The 21953-nt window shown below is 38.3% G+C and overlaps 1 protein-coding gene across 2 annotated transcripts in view; it reads right to left on the bottom strand.

The window, feature by feature from the left end:
* The window catches only part of EIF4G3 (eukaryotic translation initiation factor 4 gamma, 3), a 374612-nt gene that overhangs the window by 171415 nt on the left and 181244 nt on the right, over positions 1-21953 (bottom strand). For both annotated transcript variants that reach the window (XM_011933977.1, XM_011933978.1), the window contains 4 exons: positions 10094-10114; positions 9023-9202; positions 8301-8415; positions 380-477 (listed from right to left, as the gene is read on the bottom strand). In XM_011933977.1, the coding sequence (XP_011789367.1) occupies positions 380-477; positions 8301-8415; positions 9023-9202; positions 10094-10114 (414 nt within the window). The remainder of the gene's footprint in view (positions 1-379; positions 478-8300; positions 8416-9022; positions 9203-10093; positions 10115-21953) is intronic.

The raw sequence follows: 21953 nt of genomic DNA, 5'->3' as shown, positions 1-21953 counted from the left end.
AAAAAAAAAAAAAAAGAAGAAGTATTAAAGAAGAGTCTAGATGTGAGAACTGAGCTTAAATTCCTCACACTGAGTAAAACCTTAGCCCACTAAACCCTCCCAGTTCTAAAGGTGGAGCACATGTTGTCATGTGGCATACCTAGCTCAGTGAATAATTAATGATGATATTATGCCAATGGTACAAACAACTTCTAATTACATGCCCATACAAATCCTCCAGGTGAAGTGGTGTGAATATAAGGGAAGAATAAACAAATAAAAATAAATTTTAAAAGGCACAGTAATTTGTGAATTGAAATGAATAATGACTAAGTAAACTTATCTGATAAGTGAATAGATTTTAGATTTAAAATAAGAAAAAGTAATAAAGATCTCTTACAGTTTTTTTCTCTCTCTTGGCTGGAGGCGGCTGTTGCTGAGTAGGCACTATGATAGGTGCGGACTGATACACTGGCTGACTTGGGTAAAAAGGCGTTCCTGAGAAGTTAGAAAAAGATTAAATAGGCATTCAGGTATTTTGTCAAACACTAGAGAACAATCAATGACACTGTGTCTCTGCACAATCCCTTTAAAAGGGTAAAAACAAAAACACTCAGCATTCTTCATCATCTTTTTCCACTAGCTCTCCTCCGGTTACTGAAGTGGTCAAGAAATTATTTCCAAAATATATAATGTCTTCAAACATTCACAAACCACTAAATACCTGGTTCCTACAGATCCACACCACAGTTATCTTTCTAAAACATGGATCATGCTATAGTGTTGCTTTTAAAAAATATTATTCTGAGGCTTACCACATGCAACCATGACTCTCACACAAGGGTGTATGCGTATGTCTGTTTATGGGTTTTGACAGGGACAGAAGGGAATATATCTGATTATCTTGGAAAGTAGGGGTGATCTAATTCTTCTCCTTACTCATGGGGAACTACTGCCATATGGAGGTACACAAAATTAGCAAATTTCCTAATGCTGGGGTGGAAAAAAGGCTGAGAATGTATGGCCTAAAGATGAAGTCCAGATACTTAGAATCCAGGTTCCAAACTACATTTTCTATCATTCTCGAATCCACATCTTTGTTCTAGCTATAACCTACTCCTAACTCCTATCCTTTGAGTACACCAAACTCTTCGACTTTGACTATACTGCCCATCTGCCTGAAATTATCTTCTTCCCCCACTCCTTGTACTCGCAATGAGCTGTTTTTAACTTTCAAAACTTAATTACTATCAAGCCAAAGTGTCTGGAGTAGAGGTGTGGAGAAGGGGTCAAATACTGGATGGTTTGAAGGTAGAGCCTATAGATACGCTGATGAATTGGATACTGGTGTGAGAGAAAGAAGACTCAAGGAAAACTCTTTCAGTTTTATGCCTGAGCAAGTGAAAGAACAGAGGTACTACTTACTAAGATGAGGAAAACTGAAGTAATAGAATTTGGGGCAGAAAAATCAAGAGTTCAATTTTAGACAGGGCAAGTTTCGGATGCTTATCAGATCTTCAAACACAGATCAAGTGGTTAGAAAGTGACACAAATCTGGAGTCAGAGGATAGGTATGAGTTACAGTTATCCATTTTGGAATTGACAGAATATAAATAACATTTAAACATGACTAGGTAACTCAGGAAATAAATACAGATACAAAAGAAGCCCAGTGGTTAAATCTTGAGGCATTCCACGTCTGTTAGAGGTCACAGAAATTGAGAAAACTCCAGCCAAAGAGATGAAAACCAAGGTAGTGGCTGAAATCCAGAAAACTATTCAAGAATGAGGGCTGTGCGGCCGGGCGCGGTGGCTCAAGCCTGTAATCCCAGCACTTCGGGAGGCCGAGAAGGGCGGATCACGAGGTCAGGAGATCAAGAACATCCTGGCTAACACGGTGAAACCTCGCCTCTACTAAAAAATACAAAAAACTAGCCAGGCGAGGTGGCGGGCACCTGTAGTCCCAACTACTCGGGAGGCTGAGGCAGGAGAATGGCGTGAACCCAGGAGGCGGAGCTTGCAGTGAGCTGATATCCGGCCACTGCACTCCAGCAAGGGCGACGCAACGAGACTCCGTCTCCAAAAAAAAAAGGAATGAGGGCTGTGCTTAACCACATCAAATGGTGCTGAAGAAGTCAAATAAGATTTTTCAAAGTACAAATCACCAGTGACCTTGACAAAAGTTGTTTGGGCAGAGAAGTGAAGAGCGTGAAGCCTGATTTGAGTGGGTTCAATAGTTAAAGAGAAGACAGAAAATGAACACCAGGAGTATAAACATTTTCCTTAAAAATTTTTGCTGTAAAAGAAAAGCAGAAAAATAGAGCTACAGCTGGACAAAAATATGGAATCAAAAAAACTTTCCTTAATATGTCAATGAAACAGTGTGCCTATATACAGACCACACTAATCCAGCAGAGGAAGTGGGGAAAATTGTCAATGTGGGATAGAAAGAATTGCTAGAGTAATAGCCTTAAATGGGTATAGGACGGGATCCAGCACACACATACAAGATTGGCTTTCCATTGGAACACGGATAGTTGATTCACTGTAACAAGAAGGAAAAAAATATGTACGAGGGTAGTTAACACAGGTAAAATCCTTGGTACTAAGCAAACAGTCAAATAAGGTTGGCCCACTTTCATTATCACCATCAACATCCCCACTACCACCGTAACACTTTTCAAGTGTAAAGTTGTTGGAAGCACTATGATTTGCGGTATCAGAATTCTGTAGGTATCAATCAGGTTTGCTGAATCAGATTTGGAAAAGATCTATGCAGAGGGCATGACTACGGTTTCAGTAAGTTCGATGTAAAAAGACCAAAAAAAAAAAAAAAACCAAAACTCAGTCATCCTCTAACAATGAGTAAACTATTCTCAAAGCACAGCTTAAATTAGCAACTATGTGCTACTTTATTATGTCATTGACTCAGAAATTAACTCAGAAAACAGACCCCCAAAATTGGTTTTAAATGCTGCCAGGCAAGCAACACAATCTGCTCACTTCACCATATTTTTTGAGGTAAGTGAGATAAGATCCAAAAGGTGATCTCTTAAAAAAAAAAAAACCTAGATTCTTCTCATGAAACAATTTTGGGCCAACATGATTGGGGAAGAGCCTGCTATATCACATTAATCCAATAAATATGGCAGAACAACATAATCTCAATATAGTGGAATTAAATGCAATGAGCAAAGCATTAAGTCTTCTTAACTGTGAACTCTAGCAGAGTAGAAAATCTGCCCTACCAAATTATAGTATATTATTATAAATATGTAATATTTATAATAAGCTAGTCAGAAACATTTAAAAACGTTTCTATTCTACTAGAAATGTGAGTCATTTTTGCATATCATTTATTAATTAGGTAAGTTAATTAACATCTCTGGACCTCAGATTTCTTATGCACGGAATGAAGTACATTTGTCTGTATCAAGGATCTGTCAACTACAGTCTAAGAGCCAAATCAAGCCCACCATTATTTATTATTTATTTTTTAATAAAGTTTTATTGGAAGACACCCACGTACAGTAGTTTATCAACTGTCTATGGCTGATTTTACATCACAGTGGCACAGCTGAACAGCTGCAACAGAGACCACACAGCCTGCAAAACCTGAATTATTACTGTCTAGCCCTTTACTGAAAAAAAAGTTTACTGATCCCAGTTCTAAATCAGTTTCCCAAACCTCAGTATATATAAAAAGTGTCAATGACATATTGCAAAATTAATACAGTAACAATCATGAAATACAAACACACAGAGGTTTAACAACTTAACATCTGTATAAAGGACTACTCCTATTTGATGATTTCAGTCCTACACTTTCGTTGTTAAAATGTGAAATGATACTGGCAGCAAATGGCAGTTTTCTTTAAAGGTCTTCTTGGCAAAACTATAAATTTAATAGTCATGTGTGTCTTCTACTTTATTTTACTCTACTTTTACTTCATTTTACTTGTCTATGATGTGAAACCAATGCTGCAGTCAATATTTAGATTTCTTCTCATTGTTTAAACCTAAGCACAATATGTAACAGACTTACTATAAGAAACTGAATGGCAGGAAGAGTATCTTAATATCTGTATTCCACAAAGTAATTAGCACACTGCCTGTCTTCTAAGAAAAGTTGAAAACCTTGAATCTTCCACAGAAACAATAATAAACATGGCCAGGCACAGTGGCTCATGGCTGAGCTCAGGAGTTCGAGACCAGCCTTGGTACATGGTGAAACACCATCTCTACTAAAGTACAAAAAATTATGTATCATAAATTATGATTCATTCCAAAAAGAGATTATGTAGCTTTTAAAAGAAATGAGAGAAGTTCTATAGATAATGAAATAGAAAGATGCCCATAAATATAGTATGAGAGGAAAAAAATAAGCAGGAAGTTCTATTATTTAGACTACTATAACTATTCTGTGTCGATTTTAGTTTAAAAAATTTGTTAAATATAAATAAAAAAATACATATCAAACTGTTAAATGTTATTTCTTTAAAGGGTGGGAAGGGAGAGAAACTGGCTATTTCAACTTTATGCACTCTGTATTATTTAATTTTTTTTTTTTTTTTTTAGACGGAGTCTCGCTCTGTCACCCAGGCTGGAGTGCAGTGGCATGATCTCCGCTCACTGCAACCTCCGCTTCCTGGGTTCAAGCAATTCTGCCTCAGCCTCCCGAGTAGCTGGGATTACAGGTGTCCACCACCACAACCAGCTAATTTTTGTATTTTAAGTAGAGACGGGGTTTCATCATGTTGGTCAGGCTGATCTCGAACTCCTGACCTTGTGATCCACCTGCCTTGGCCTCCCAAAGTGCTGGGATTACAGGCGTGAGCCACTACGCCCAGCCTATTTAAATTTTTATCATTAATTTACTTTCTTTCATAATGAAATATTTTAAAATTGTTTTTCTAATATTAAGAAAACTAGAGAAACTAATATTTTAATCTAGATGATAAACTGCCCACTTGATGTCTACTGGATCTGCATGAGTATTTACTGGGGAAGAAAGCATATCTATGAAAGGGAACAGACATCAATAATACCTCAATATACTGCTTTTTCATAAAAATGAATAAAAATGGTATATATCTAATAGAAATAAAGCCAAAATGTTATAATATTGTATATTCAAATCTGCACATTATGTCCGTATCAGTAAACTCATCATTACTGTTTCTATACATATTATACAATAGTATTAACAGCAATAAAGAGGGCTGGCACAGACTTACAGCAGGAAATTTAATGATGACATTTTCCGAGTAAAGTGATTTGCACAATCGCTAAGTAAAAAGCAGGTTACAATTCAGTAAGACATCTTTAAAAATGATTTGGTAAATTAGAAGACTAATCGCATTCCCTTTGCAACACAGAAATTAAAGGGAGATACTGTCCATTTTAGCATGTTTATGCTGAATAATAATCCATTTTCTATTAAAAAATTGTAGATAGTAACAATCTTTTCTTTTTTTTTGAGACGGAGTCTCGCTCTGTCACCCAGGCTGGAGTGCAGTGGTGCAATCTCGACTCACTGCAACCTCCGCCTCCTGGGTTCACGCCACTCTCCTGCCTCAGCCTCCTGAGTAGCTGGGACTACAGGCGCCTGCCACCGCACCTGGCTAATTTTTTGTATTTTTAGTAGAGATGGGGCTTCACTGTGGTCTCGATCTCCTGACCTTGTGATTCGCCCGCCTTGGCCTCCCAAAGTGCTGGGATTACAGGCGTGAGCCACCGCACCCGGCCCATTGTTACTCTTAAAAATTATTACTTGGATTTAAGTTTTCAGAATAAGGACCTAGAATAAAGGCACTAAAATTACATAAAAATGGTGACAAAGGTAAGCCCAAGGATTACACAAGGAATATTCAACAACACCTGCAATATGCTGTCGAAAATTGGGTGAGATATAAAGGAATATTCAACAGCACCTGCAATATGCTGTCGAAAATTGGGTGAGATATATATATATATATACACATATATATATATAGTGTAACTTTTAAACTCACATATATGTAACACATTACTGTTATGAAAATATCAAATTTCGTAGTCATGATACAACTTAATAAAGCTGAGTTAAATAAACATATTTGAGACATTTAGTAAGGCTATATAAAATGCAGTATTAGGCCAGGCGCGGTGGCTCAAGCCTGTAATCCCAGCACTTTGGGAGGCCGAGACGGGTGGATCACAAGGTCAGGAGATCGAGACCATCCTGGCTAAGACGGTGAAACCCCGTCTCTACTAAAAAATACAAAAAACTAGCCGGGCGAGGTGGCGGGCGCCTGTAGTCCCAGCTACTTGGGAGGCTGAGGCAGGAGAATGGCGTAAACCAGGGGAACGGAGCTTGCAGTGAGCTGAGATCTGGCCACTGCACTCCAGCTTGGGCGACAGAGCGAGACTCTGTCTCAAAAAAAAAAAAATGCAGTATTAATCCCTTATCTGCAATTTCAGTTACCTGCAGTCAATCATGGTCTGAAAATATTAAAACAAGAGTCCAGAAATTAACAATTCATAAGATTTAAATTGCAAGCCATTCTGAATAACATGATAAAATCTTGCACTGTCCTGCTTCATGTCACCAGGGATGTGAATCATCCCTTTATCCAGTGTATCCATGCTGTATATGCTATATGCCAATTAGTCTCTTAGCAGCCCTTTTATCAGATAAAAAAAAAAAACCCATGGTATATATAGCGTACTATCTCAGATTTCAGACATCCACTGGAGGTCTTGGAATGTATTCCCTGAGGATAAGTGAAGACTACTGCATATCACCTTGAAATAGCAGTTTCCCAAGACAGTATCAACCAAGGTAACAAAAAGCTTTTCCCTTCTCTAAAAGAAGTAAAGGCACAGAACATTTGGTTGCTTTGTCTATTTCACCTCAAAACTTAAGAAAAACCTTCTTGGACTACTTGAATTAAATCAATTCTGCTGTAATCTTAACTGAGACAATCCCAATTTTAGGAAACTGGTTAATGGATAAGTTACCATGTTACATTAAGATTATTTAATACGTTTTTGCTTTGTTGGTAATATAACAGATCAATACTTACTGAATCTCAAAACTTAATTTTTCTACTATCTACTAATTTTATCCCTTATTATTCACCTTCCATGGAATAAAAGAAATGTAACATGTAGTAAAAATTTGTTAAATGAAGTAAGTAATTTTTATCACTTTTAGTTCAGCATTGGCGCATATGCCAAATATAATCTTGGCAACCCAGCTCTCTCTAAATAAAAAACACTTTTAATTTTTCAAGGCATTTTCATTGGAACTAATACCCAAAACCTCCCCGATGCCATAGATCTTATCACAATTTTGCAGAGAACCACAGGTTCACTGAGTTATATTCAGTTATGGCATGTATATTCTCCAAGTGCCTGCCAGTCACTGTTCTAGGGGCTGAGGATATAGCAGTGAACAAAACAAAAATCTCTACTTTCATGGAAATTGCATTCTAGTAAGAAAGACATTAACAAAATCTTTAAGGTGGAAAGTGGTGGGAAATGTTTGGAGAAAAAGAAATTGTGAAAGGAAGATAAGGTATATTCACACCATTGGCAAAACTCCAGTAAAAATCTAGGTAACAGTGAACTGGTGGAAGATGTCAGAACTCTGAAACATGATTCTTTCCAGTAGAATTATCAGCTTGTAAAGAAGGTGTCATTAACTAAATATATTTCTATAATACTTTTCTTGTAAGCCACTATCTAAAAAGTAACTTTTCTTTTTTCTGAGACAGAGTCTCGCTCTGTCACCCAGGCTGGAGTGCAGTGGTGCGATCTCAGCTCACTGCAAGCTCCGCCTCCTGGGTTCAAGCCATTCTCCTGCCTCAGCCTCCCGAGTAGCTGGGACTACAGGTGCCTGCCACCACACCCGGCTAATTTTTTGTATTTTTAGTAGAGACAGGGTTTCACCGTGTTAGCCAGCATGGTCTCAATCTCCTTGCCCACCTTGGCCTCCCAAAGTGCTGGAATTACAGCCATGAGCCACCGCGCCCAGCCAAGAAACTACTTTTAAAGCTGGGCAGACTGGCATATGCCTGTAGTTCCAGCTACTTGGGAAGCTAAGGCAGGATGACTGCTTGAACCCAGGAGTTGAAGACCAGCCTAACATAGTGAGACTCCCATTTTGGTGGGGTGGGGGGTGGTGGGGGAAGTAGCTTTCAAGAAAGAACTGTTAGCAGCATGTTATTTAAAAATCCTTCTTACCACTAAACCTCATTGTATAAACTGACCCACCAAGCAACAAAATCAAATAAACACAAAAAACTGGCAGAAATGTCTTGACTTTTCCTACTTACCATAAGCATTGGGGAAGTCCCCAGGTCCTGGTCCCGGATAAAAAGGACCTGGCCCCGGTGGTTGAACTGGATATTGTTGTGGGGGCCCAACATAAGGAGGGCCACTATGACGGTACTAGAAAAGAGAAAGTATGAACACATAAATAATATGGTCTCTGGGGCCAAAAACCATAATAAAATAATAATAAGAAGAAAGTAGCTTACTACAGAAAGTAAAGTTCTCTGTGTAAGAGAATCATTTAAATGAGGTAAAGCCATTGGGTCAAACACATTCAAAATGCTTGCTTGCCATGAAGATACAACGAGAATGAAGAGAAAGGTGCAGCTTAGTAAAGCCATACAACATATCAGCACACGGGCAGACGTCAGCTCACTGTAAAATAATCTCAGGCTGATAACTTTTCAATGACATTAAAGGATTTCAGGAACAGCATAATCACTGAGCCCATTTTAGAGCAGTTGGTTGTGGTGAGTGGAAGGGAGAAAGCAAGTAGATAAAAACAATTTCTCTGTCATTTAAAAAAATTTTAAGTAAACAGATGTAGAAATATCTTCACATAGCATAATGAAAAAATCACAAAAGGGCTAATTTGTAACCAACAAAACAGTTCACATGTCACCAAAAACTAATGCCATAATTCATCCTCCCAGCTCCCTCTGATGAGAATCTGGGTTTATTCCCACTCTACTGCTGGACCACCTAGGCCTCAAAGATACTTTACCTGTGGTATACAGTACTGAGGCCCCTGGGGCACTGGGTACGGCATGGGCAGATGGTTAACCATCATGATGTGCTGATTAGCCTGGTACACTGCAGTGGGTGTCTGTGCACCAGGACGAATGGATGGACTGCTGTTCGGGATGGTAGCTCTAGGAGGCTGTATTTGAGGCCTCTGGAAAAACTGGGAAGGGGAGAAAAAAAAAATTTTTTTTTCTTTCTTTTTTTTTCTTTTTTTTTTTTTTTTTACAAAGGGGGATATATAAATTTTACTGTCTCCTTTTCTTCACTAACAAAAACCTGGTCAACTTGAATTACAAATACAATATGCATAAAAAGAATAAATTACCTATTGCTGGGTTTCCAAAAACACACCACAGGAGGGCGAGCTCTTATCAGTATCATCACATATTTGAAAACAGTAGGATAGTTTCGACCTGACTGTATATATACATATGTATAGATGCATACATATATGTATATACACATACTGTATATATATACACATATATGTATAATAAAGTATAACAAAAGGGGTAGCTGATATTTCTCTATTATATAAAAGAACTGACTCTGATAAAGAGTAAGTGGTTCATTATCAACTCATTAAAAATTAAAAGTAGTCTCCTAAAAGACTGCTGCTCAAGTAATTTATAAAATACTTAGAACAAGAAGGAATCTCTTTGATCATAAAATATTTACCCAGTCCATCAGGGTCAAGCTAAATTAAACCATCTGTAGGGTTGTCACATGCTGAACTACGCAGTTTTTTTCCTCTCCAAAAGGTGGCACAATCCTATACTAAACTGAGCCTTCTAGAATAGTTTGTAATAACAGTGGACAATCTAGACAGGCCTAAGAATGGTCTAGAATGAGCAGAGTTCAAATTTCTCAAAATGGCAACCAGTATCTGTAGTTATTTATAATTTTGACTGCAGGCTTAAAAGCCTTGAAACAATATACCAATAGTAAATTTCCAATGTGAATGTATCCATTCATTAGCAATCAATCTCAATGTAATAATAATAAGCAGACTGAGTTATAAAGAGGCCATGCAGAACCAGTAGTTTGTTACCTGGATAGGTCTGAATCCTCCCTTCAAATATGAAGCAAGAAAGCAGCAGGAAACAGAAAGAAAGCCAATGGAAAAGCTTACAGATCAGTTGGAAGGGACAGGACATAGCATGCAGCTCAACAAAAGTATCTTTCTATTTAGTAATAATAGGAGAAGAAAGAAGACTAGAAAATCAAAATGACAGTTCTTCACTTGAGAATTTAATCACACATAGAATCAAAGAATCAAGTCACATTTAACTGAAATCCAGTGGCAAAAATCCTCAACTATTATTAATAGCCACAAGTTACAGCAGTGTGCAAGGAAATGTCTGCTTGGTGGCACAAGTACAATTGTGTAATTACTGGTTCCTACTCTTGGATCTCACGAGCACCCATTTCATGATCTGGCATTATCTAGCATCTCTATGATCTACTCGCCATCTGTGTCATTTGTTATTTTTGTAAAAGTCCTAAGAAATAAACTTTTCAATATATATTAGACTCTTCATGACAGAGACTTGCTTGCTCTTTTTAACTAATCAGGTACATAAGAGGGCATTTATAGCTCTAAAATGGAGGACTATAATAACAATCTTAAAATATGGTCTTGCACCAAAATAAATAAAGCAGCAAAATATTTGTTGCTATCAGTCCAAATAAAGCCAAGCTTCGACCTTTGGGCCCACTCTGGTCTATTCTGTCCTACTCTTAGGCATCAAGCTACCCAGAGACGGTATAAGTAACTTCATTTTGTGCTCAAAAGGAAGAACTGGGATCTAGTGTCCAAGGCTCATCCCCATTCAGCCTTCATACCCCAGGGCAAAGAAGGCCCTAAAGAAATTAAGTCACAGAAAAACAACAGCCAGAAAAGTATAGCAGGAGAATGGAATAAATGGGGGAAACCAAAGGGACAGGCCACAGAGAGTAGGTGATGGAGATGAAAAGAAAGCACAGGAGGCAAAGTTGGTAACATAGGAACCTGGGCTGCACTACAACTACAGGAACTATCTTCTAGTTATCTCCACTGACACAGTTTTGGTGACAACATTTTTTTTGTTGGCTGTTAACAGGAACAATAAAGCAGTAAACTTCCCAATACTTGACTGCATTTCTCCTAATTACCAAGCAGAGAGAATCTATTATGCATCAATGCATGTGATCTGTAAACACCATTTCAGGAACAAACTTAAGTATTTTTATAATGTAGCTAATATCAGGACCCACAAAAATGATACAAGCCTCAAGCAGAGAAGACTCATTATCTGTTCAACTTATTGGGCATTACTAAATAACACAGGCAGAGGGTAAAATCTTCATACTGAAAGATCCTTTGAAATCAACTGTAGAGGGCAGCCCAGCCAAGACAAAGGGCATATCAAATGAACACAGGTGATCATCTATTATGGTAACATTATCATCAAATAATGTTAAAATACTCCTATGCTGCCTGAATAAATAGGGTGTTACGGGGTTGGTAAGGAGAGGAGAAAGAAAACTAATCCATTAACTTATGCAGAGTAAGAAAAATAGATACGGGCAATGTTTTCCAAAAATTTTAACAGTCTGTATATGAAATCTTTTCTTACCCTATTTTCCAGCTGTTCTGATGAAACTTTTAATCAGCCTGTCCAGAATAACTGAGGTTACACCTTATTCAAGGTTTCTGAACAGTATGAAACTATTTTCCTCAGTGACTTTCAAGTAAAAAGTGTTTCTAATGATATTCCTAATATTAATACATAGCTGAACCAAAAAGCCACTAAATATGTGGTTATACTGATATAATAATTTTTTTTTTTTTTTTTGGAAATGGAGTCTTACTCTGCCGCCTAGGCTGGAGTGCAGTGGCATGATCTTGGCTCACTGCAACCTCCACATCCTGGGTTCAACGATTCTCCTGCCTCAGCCTCCTGACTAGCTGGGACTATAGGTGCCCGCTACCATGCCTGGCTAATTTTTTTATTTTTAGTACAGACGGGGTTTCACCATATTGGCTAGGCTGGTCTGGAATACCTGACCTTCTGATCCACCCACCCTGGCCTCCACCAAAGTGCTGGGATTACAAGCATGAGCCACTGCGTCCAGCCAATATACTAATTTCTATACACTAAGAATTCAGATTTCAAGCTAAAGAGAAATGTATTTATAAAGCACCAACCTAAGCATTTTACACACACACACACACACACACACACACACACACACACACACACATATATATACACATACTTTTTTTTTGAGACAGAATCTTGCTCTGTCACCAGGCTGAAGTGCAGCGGCGTGATCTCGGCTCACTGCAACCGCCACCTCCCGGGTTCAAGCGATTCTCCTGCCTCAACCTCTTGAGTAGCTGGGACTACAGGCGCCCGCCACCACGCCCAGCTAAATTTTTTTATTTTTAGTACAGACAGGGTTTCACCGTGTTAGCCAAGATGGTCTCGATCTCCTGACCTCGTGATCCGCCCACCTTGGCCTCCCAAAGTGCTGGGATTGCAGGTGTGAGCTACCGTGCCCGGTCAACATATATATATTAACTCATGCTCACAAATGACCTTGAAGGCAAGTACTATTATTAACAGTCGTAAGATACATGTAAAAACTGAGGAACAGGGAGATTAAATAACTCACTGAAAGCCCCCCGCCATCTGTAACCAAAACACAGTCAGGTTATAGACATGTACTTTTAACTGTTACACATACTACCTCTCATGAAATGGAATACCCCCATATTTTTAAATAAACCAGCAGAAATCTTTTCCTTACAAATGCTGAAGGGATGTGGCAGGACCTTTATCCAACTATACTAATGGGTGGCATGTCCCTCAACCATAACTGATTCCTGGTAAGAAAAATTTTCCATCAAGTTACTTCACAAAATACATGCTTATCATTCAAGAAAACAAATTTCTTCTACCTACACAACTCTAATTCTCTGTCTCCCAAAAAGTGACTGCAACTTGTTCATATGCTAAAAGCATATCCTTGGCATACCATTTTACAGACTTACTTTTGCTCAACTTCACTGCATTAATACTTTTTACAACAACAGTCCATCTGGAGCTTGTGTTTTCCACTTAAAAGTACAGGATCACTTACACACACACACACACGCGCACCAGGAGAGATTCTAGAAAAGCCGTAGTAACTAGAAATGCAAAAAAAAAAAAAAAAAAAAAAATCTCCTTTTTGTACTCCTTCCGAACCATTCAATTACAAATGCATAATTAAATTTAATAGTAATGCAAGAAATTCAGATTCTCAGTTGGGCAAGTATAGCAATAAACCACAGGTTATTAAAAGGAACATATAAATGGGCTTTCCCAAACTGCTTGCAATTCTTCAAATTTCTTTCCTTCTCAGCTGAGTGATGAACAATCATTAAGAGTCAAACTCTCCTGAATGGAAGGAGCCATTTAGTCTCACCATCCACTTAAAAAGTCTGAATATCTTTTACAATATACCACTGGGGATATGAAACTTTAGCAACTTAAGATACAATTTCTTTTCAAAATTAAATGGAGTTCTAACACTATAAAACTCTTCCTTCTACTGACCCCCAATTTTTCTCCCTATATCACCTATCCACTTGTCTCATGTCCCTCCCTAAAACCACAAAGAAGTTTAATCCTTCTCCGTAAGTGACAGACCACTAAGTCATGTGAACATTGTCATTACTGCCAATTTTCACCCACCTTGGCCTCCCAAAGTGCTGGGATTATAAAGGCATGAGCCACCGTGCCTGGGCCATTACTGCCAATTTTCACACCACTATTTTTTCTTTCAAGCCAATCATAACCCTCTCCTAGCATCCTGTTCCTCCAACCAAGATTTCTAATTCCCAAACCAGCCTGATCTTTTCTTTCAATCTTGTTCCAACACAAAGGTAACGAGGTGGGGTCTGCCCAGAATGTACTTGGCACTCACTAAAAAAAATCTGTTCCTGAGTGAAAGGGCAACATACCTCTCTGATTCCTGCCAGCTCCAATTCCATTAATGAAACCAAGAACCACAGGAGCACTTTTGTCAACCATATTTTACTACTGATTGGTACTGACACTCATTTAAAGCATTTAAATCATCTTTATACATAACCTGGCTAAATAAGCCATGTTCTTCACTTCAGTGTGTACTCTTACAATTGTGTTTTGAAGCTCATATAGAGGATTTTGTAGTTGGTAACTTTGAAAATTTATCTGGCTAAACAACCCATCGTTTCAGATTGTACCAATTGCATGACAATGTCAAACTACATAATCATTAGAAAACCTGACATAAATGTCACTTATCCAAGTAACTGATAAAAATCCTGCAAAGAGCTAGGCAGAGAAAAGAGAGCCATGCATGCACATAAAATTCACCTCCTAAACTTCATTTCAATCTGTTTTAATTCTTCCATCTTTCAAGGATTTATTATTAATACGCCAGGAGGATGACAGAGGAAGGTGAAAACTCTCATTTGAGGTAGTATTTTGGGCAGATCCAACAAGATAGGATACTTTTAAAACAGAGGCTGAATTTAGCATACTTATAATTGCTTACTTTCCCAGAAACACTCTAGAAGCCAGAAGAAAAAATGTTTCCTCTTGAAAAATCCTTCTAAAGATGCAATAATTCATATCATTACCCAAAGCTTCCTCATCAAACATGTCTAACAAATGCTGTTTGAACGTGCTGGTAATTATGAAATACCATTTTTCATGACTTTGCTCAGTAAAAGCACAAAAAGACAAAAACACCCAATAAATTATATAACAGAAATTCTCTGCAATATTTCAATTTTTTAATTATTATTATATCTGTTATGGTGATGTGTGATCACTGACCTTTTATGTTATCACTGTTACTGGGAGCACCATGAACTGCACCCATAGAAGATAGTAAACTTAAGACAGTTGTGTGTGTTCTAACTGCTCCACTTACTGTCTGTTGTCCCCTGCCACTCCCATCTTTCTCCTCTCCTTAGACCTTCCTATTCAGCAGACACAATAATACTGAAGTTTAGGCCATTATATCTAAATTAATAACTGAACAGTGGCCTCTATGTGGTCTTGTGCCACATCTCTCACTTTAAATAAAAACTATAAATGACTAAACTTAGTGAGGAAGGCATGTTAAAAGCTGAAATAGGCTGAAAGCTACTTCAAAAGCCAAGTTGTAAATGCAAAGAATAAGTTCTTGGAGGAAATTTAAAGTGCTACTCTCCAGTGAACACACAAATGATAAGAAAGCAAAACAGCCTTATTGCTGGTATGGAGAAAGTGAGAGCAGTTTGGATAGAAGATCAAACCAGCTACAACATTCCCTTAAGCCAAAATGTAATCCAAAGCAAACTCCTAACTCTCATTTCAATTCTATGAAGGCTGAGAGGTAAGAAAGCCACAGAAGAAAAGTTTGAAGCTAGCAGAGGTTAGCTCATGAGGTTTAATGAAAGCAGCTGTCTCCATAACATAAAAGTGCAAGGTGAAGCAGCAAGTGCTTATGGAGAAACTGCTTCAAGTTATCCAGAAGATCCAGCCAAGATAACTGATGAAAGTGCCTATACTAAACACATGATTTTAGGTGTAGATGAAACAGCCATCTATTGAAATAAGATGTCATGCGTTGACTTCTCTCTAACTAGGACTTTCATAGCTAGTGAGAAGTCAATGCCTAGCATCAAAGCTTCAAAGATTCAACAGGCTGACTCGACTTTTAGGTGCTAATATAGTTGGTGACTTTAATTTGAAGCCAGTACTTATTTACTATCCGGAAAATCCTAGGGCCCTTAAGAAATATGCTAAATCTACTCAGACTATGCCCTATAAATAAAACAAAGCCAGAATGATAGCACATCTGTTGGCAGCATGGGTTACTTGTAGAGAGCTTAGATTTCCTTCAAAATATTACTGCTTGCTGGGAAAACACCTAGTCACCCAAGAGCTCTGAGGGAGATGTATACAGAGATTAATGTTGCTTTCATGCCTGCTAACACATCTACTCTGCAGCCTATGGATCAAAGATTTGTTTTGATATTCAAGTCTTATTATTTAAGAAGTATATTTTGTAAGGCTACAGCTGCCATACATACTGATTTCTCTGATGGTTCTGGGCAAACTACATTAAAAACTTCCTGGAAAGGAGTCACCATTGCTGATGCCATTAATAACATTCCTGGATGCAGTGGTGTCCGGCTGGAGTTCCAGCTACTTAGGAGGCTGACATAGGGCAGGGCAGGGCAGGGCAGGGCAGGGAAGGGCAGGGAAGGGCAGGGAAGGGAAGAAACATTTGTGATTCATGGGAGAAGGCCAAAATATCAACATTAACAAGCATTTGGAAGAAGCTGATTCCAATACTCATGGATGACTATGAGGTATTCAAGACTTCAGTGGAAGAAGTAAGTGCTGATATAGTGGAAACAGCAAGAGAACTAGAATTAGAAGTAGCACCTGGGCCGGGAGCAGTGGCTCACGCCTGTAATCCCAACACTTCGGGAAGTCGAGGCAGGTGGATCACCTGAGGTCAGCAGTTCGAGACCAGCCTGCCCAATAAGGTGAAACCCCATCTCTACTAAAAATGCAAAAAATTAGCTGGGCATGGTGGCGAACGCCTGTAATCCCAGCTACTTGGGAGGATGAGCCAGGAGAATCACTTGAACCTGGGAGGTGGAGGTTGTAGTGAGCCGAGAAGGTGCCACTGCACTGCAGCCTGGACAGTGAGAGTGAAACTCCATCTCAAAAAAAAAAAAAAAAAAAAGTAGAGCCTGAAGATGTGACTGACTTTATCATGACAATCTCATGATAAAACTTGAACAAGTGAGGACTGGTTTCATATGAAGGAGCAAAAAAAAAGTGAGTTCCTGAGATGGAATCTACTCCTGGCAAGGAGCTGTGAACATTGTTGAAAGGACAATAAAAGATTTAGAATATTACATAAACCTAGTTGATAAAGCAACAGCAGAGTTTGAGATTGACGCCAATGATAAAATAAGTTCTACTCTGCGTAAAATGCTGTTAGACAGCATCACATGCTGCAGAGAAATCTTTCATGAAAATAAGAGTCCATTGGCTGGGTGCAGTAGCTTACGCCTGTAATCCCAGCACTTTGGGAGGCCAACGTGGGTGGATCACTTGAGGTCAGGAGTTTGAGAGCAGTCTGGCCAATAGGGTGAAACCTCAGCTCTACTCAAAACACAAAAAATTAGCCGGATATGGTGGCATGTGCCTATAGTCCCAGCTACTCAGGGGGCTGATGCAGGAGAATCACTTGAACCCAGGAGGTGGAGGTTGCAGTGAGCAGAGATTATGCCACTGCACTCCAGCCTGGGTGACACAGCAAGACTCCAACTCAAAAACAAATAAATTAAAAAAAAAAAAAGAAGAGTCCATCAATGTGGCAAACTTTGTCTTATATCAAGAAATTGCCACAGCCACCTGAATCCTCAGCAACCACTACCCTGATCAGTAAGCACCCACCTACACTGAAGACGCTTCACCAGCAAAAAGATTACAACTCACTGAAGACTCAGATAATCATTAGCATTTTTTAGCCAGAAAGTATTTAATTACTGGCCGGACACGGTGGCACACATCTGTAATCCTAGCACTTTAGGAGGCCAAGGTGGGCGGATCATGAGGTCAGGAGTTCAAGATCAGCCTGGCCAACATGGTGAAACCCCGTCTCTACCAGAAATACAAAAATTAGCCAGCGTAGCGGCACGGGCCTGTAATCCCAGCTACTTGAGAGGCTGAGGCAGAATTGCTTCAACCCAGGAGGCAGAGGCTGCAATGAGCTGAGATTGCGCCACTGTACACCAGCCTGGGCGACTGAGCAAGATTCCGTCTCAAAAAATGAGAAAGTATTTAATTACTATATGTACATCATTTTCTTACACATAATTCTACTGTTCAGTTAGCAGACTACAGCATAGTGGAAACATAACATACATACACTGGGAAACCAAAAAATTTACGTGACTTACTTTATTGCAGTATTTGCTTGATTGTTGTGGTCTGAAAACAAGTCTGCAATATCTCCGAGGCATGCCTATATTTACTAACTTGCAAAGCAATACAAAATATGCTTCTGAAATCTCTAGTGTTATGCAGTATACAGTTCAGCCTACTCGAAGATTAAAAACTAACATTTGCAATTAGGAATTTCCTTGGTGAGTATCTTTTAAAAGTCTAAAGTACTCTTGAAGAACAGTGCTATGATTTGCTGGCAAGTTATAAAAGAACAAGCTTTAAAGAGTCCACATAATGGAATACGACTCAGGTGTCAATTTGATAATCTGTTGATCCATGATAATTTATAACGGAGATTATTCCATTCCAAATTTTTTCTATATTTCTCTGCATGTGGTCAATATTATATAATGTAGGTTTCACTAAGAATCGGGACATGTAAGCCCTAGAGCTGAGTTGTTCAATACAGTAGCCACAAGTCATACTTGACTACTTATATTAAAAATTCAGTTCCGGGTCAAGCACGGTGGCTCACGCCTTTAATCCCAGCACTTTGGGAGGCTAAGGTGGGTGGATCGCTTGAGGTCAGGAGCTCAAGACCAGCCGGGCCAACATGGCAAAATCCTGACTCTACAAAAAATACAAAAATTAGTAGGGTGTGGTAGCTCACACCTGTAGTTCCAGCTACTCAGGTGGCCGAGGCACAAAAATCACTTGAACCTGGGAGGTGGAGGTTGCAGAGAGCTGAGATCGTGTCACTGCACTCCAGCCTAGGTGACAGAGTGAGACTCTGTCTCCAAAAAAAAAAAAAATTCAGTTATTTAGCTGCATTAGCCACATTTAAAGTGCTCAATAGCCATGTATAGCTAGTACAGCTATAGCAGTGAAAAGCACAAGTACAGAACATTTTCATCATCATAGAAACTCTATTACACAGTGCTACCCTAGAGGTTTACGTCAGGAACAGGAGGTGTTCTGTCAGATCATAAGGGAGAGTCTTGGAAATGAGCATCATTATAAAATACTTCATTCATGCTAAAAAAAATAGCTGGGGAAAAGGGGGAAAGACAGGCGGTCTCACTGCTAAAGGAAACTGACACTTACCAAGGACTTACTACATTTCAGACACTGTGATAGGCAGGTACTTTATCCTCACAACACCCATAGGAAATACGTGCAGTTATTATAAATCATCTCAATCTTATATCATTTATGAGCATATTTTACCCATTTTGCAGATGAGAAACCCGACGCCCAAAGATAATTTGCAGTGAAACTAAAACTGAATCCCAGTTTTACTGACTCCCAACATATATTTTCTTCACTATTTATGCTGCTACTATACAACTCCTTGTGAATGAGATACCAGATAAAGCCACCCATCACTCACTTGTATCAAGCTCCAAAAAAACAAATAGTTCATGAGATCATAATTTAAGACGTTTAAGGTTGTATAGATGTTTGAGATGGCTTGTTATTCATATTAATTTAATTCTGTTGCGCCAGGTCTGGTCCCAGAGGCAAGCCCAAGCCTTCATTTATTTTACTTTCCAAACCTCATAAATGGCCTATAGTAAAACAAATATATCTCGCCTAGGAATATAACACCACAAACTTTCAGTAAAGAAACCTTTAGGGATCATAACAAAAAAGAAATCTACATAAATCAGCTGTTCTTTTCAAAAGTTTCTTTTTTCACAAAAAGAACCAAACCACAACAGGAAAACATGCACAATTTCAATGCTTGCCACCAAGTAAGACATTTCTTGATGGCACATACTCCTCCTGCTGCTGCTGCTGCTGCTAGCATATGCTGGTTTTATGAAGCTCATTATTTGTTTATGTTAAATCCTACTGCTTTGAATACAGCATATTTTTCAGCATTTGTGAAAAGTATGTGAACTAAAATCATATATCAAAAAACTACAGTGTTTTGTCCTATGAACACTTTAAAATATCATTTCCCTGACCTTTCCCATAATGAAAAGACTACTTAGTCATAGTATATAACCAACACTTAATCTCTATTGTGAAACCCAAAAGTAAAATAAGGACAGGAACATAAGTAACTTTAAACCAGAACTACACAGATTTTAATGACCAAATACATAAAGTAAACACCACAAGCCAGAATCCAAATTATACCAAGTGACTTGCTATAATTCTGTGTGTACTTTCTGTTCTTTCAGTTTCTAATTACCTTGGGATTTTCAAGCATCAGTACAAAAATAGTTGACATATTTCTAAAGCCAAGAGTGTTTTGCACATAAAATGACTTAGCATTTCTCATTTTATCTTTGAAGAAAACTGTAATTCTAAAAGCTCTTCAGGTTATAAAATGCCAAAAGAATAGCACATCCTCAATAATCTGAAGAATCTCCACAAAAGGCAAAAACTAATAGTACTATCAGGAAGGCGACAGGGCTGAAATAACCCTAACTGCAGCACGGCGCATTGGATTTGTGTGGACTCAAAAAGAGCTCTAGCCCTCCAAATGGAGTTACAAGACCTTCTAAATAAAAGAAGTTCCAAGAAATACACTCAAAGCAGTTTCTTGATTCCATTAAGAACAAAGAAAATGTTTACCATTTAAAATCTTGTTATTTTTTGTTTACTTGAATTCAGGTTAACTCTATCTTACACAGAAAAAATATTTAAATTCTAGATTACTAAACTGGGTGACGTTTTCTTTTCACAAGCAATTAATTCCAAAAAGCCTACCTAAATAATTATATAGTTTTTTGCAACAGCTATAGAACATGCTTTGCAATTTTTACTAAGCATCAACAAAAAGTTGTTATATTTGCTACTGGAGTTTAGAAACAACAATCATTAAAAACATCATCCAACAACAAATTCCTTCAAAAAATAAATTGAGATCAAAGCATGAAAGCATGTAAAATGATCAGAAAGGTAGCCACTGATGAATAATGCAATAAAGGACAAAAAAGAAATCTATTCAATGGCCAAAGCAAACTACCACAGATGAAAAAACCATTTGTGCCTTCAATTCCACTTTAAGTCTTAAGCATGTCAAATCCAAAATATCCCAGGACATGAGGGTTTTCCCTTTAAAAGCATATTCTCTGTACACCATTCAATATTTGTTTCCTCCAATAGCTTGCATTTCATTATGCAAGCCTCTGTCTTGTTTTGTATTATGAGCAACTCCTCTGCAAATCTTTCAGGGTTTAGGTGCTACCTGACTTTAGATCTGAAGAGAAGACACTGTGAAATACAGATTCAGTAAGCGATTCTCAAATGGGAAATGCTGTCACTTCCATGGAAATGTCCAGTGGTGTTTTTGTTTTGTTTTGCTTTGTTTTCTAATTGTCACTAGGGAAATTCTACTGGCATTTAGAGCCCAAAGGATACTAAATTAATTGTATTATATAGGGCAGTTTTGATAACTGGTTATCCCACCCAAATGCCAATACCTATTCCGTAGTGAAACAAACCAAACTGACCCCACATCTCCCTGTGGATGCTACACCCTACATAATGCTGGTTCAGTTAGCTCTGCTCAGCTATGCCACTTCAACCCCATGTCTTTCTCCTCCTCTATTCAAGGTAATTACGGTTGCTCCCTGAGGCAAGGGTACAGACATCCTTATTCAATTCTCTGTGATATGATGAAAAGAATTTAACTGGTGTTCAAGAAAAAAAGGATAACAAAGAAAAAAGTGCCAGCTACCTGAATTTTCTGAATTAAAAATCATTCCTCTGGGTTTATGCTGCATCTTAGGAACTCACCTCCAAGAACTATGGTTAAACAATAATTATTTTTCTTGGTAATATATAAATAAATAAATAATAAACATTTATACTATTTTTTTTTCTTTTGAGACAAGGTCTCACTCTTTCACCCAGGCTAGAGTACAGTGGCACAATCACACCTCACTGCAACCTTGACCACGTGGGCTCAGATGATTCTCC

Source organism: Colobus angolensis, unplaced genomic scaffold (assembly GCF_000951035.1).
Source record: "Colobus angolensis palliatus isolate OR3802 unplaced genomic scaffold, Cang.pa_1.0 Scaffold130, whole genome shotgun sequence".
NCBI classification, from domain to species: Eukaryota; Metazoa; Chordata; class Mammalia; order Primates; family Cercopithecidae; genus Colobus; species Colobus angolensis.
Note: the sequence above shows the minus strand (reverse complement) of the source record. Positions and strands in the feature narration are given on the sequence as shown.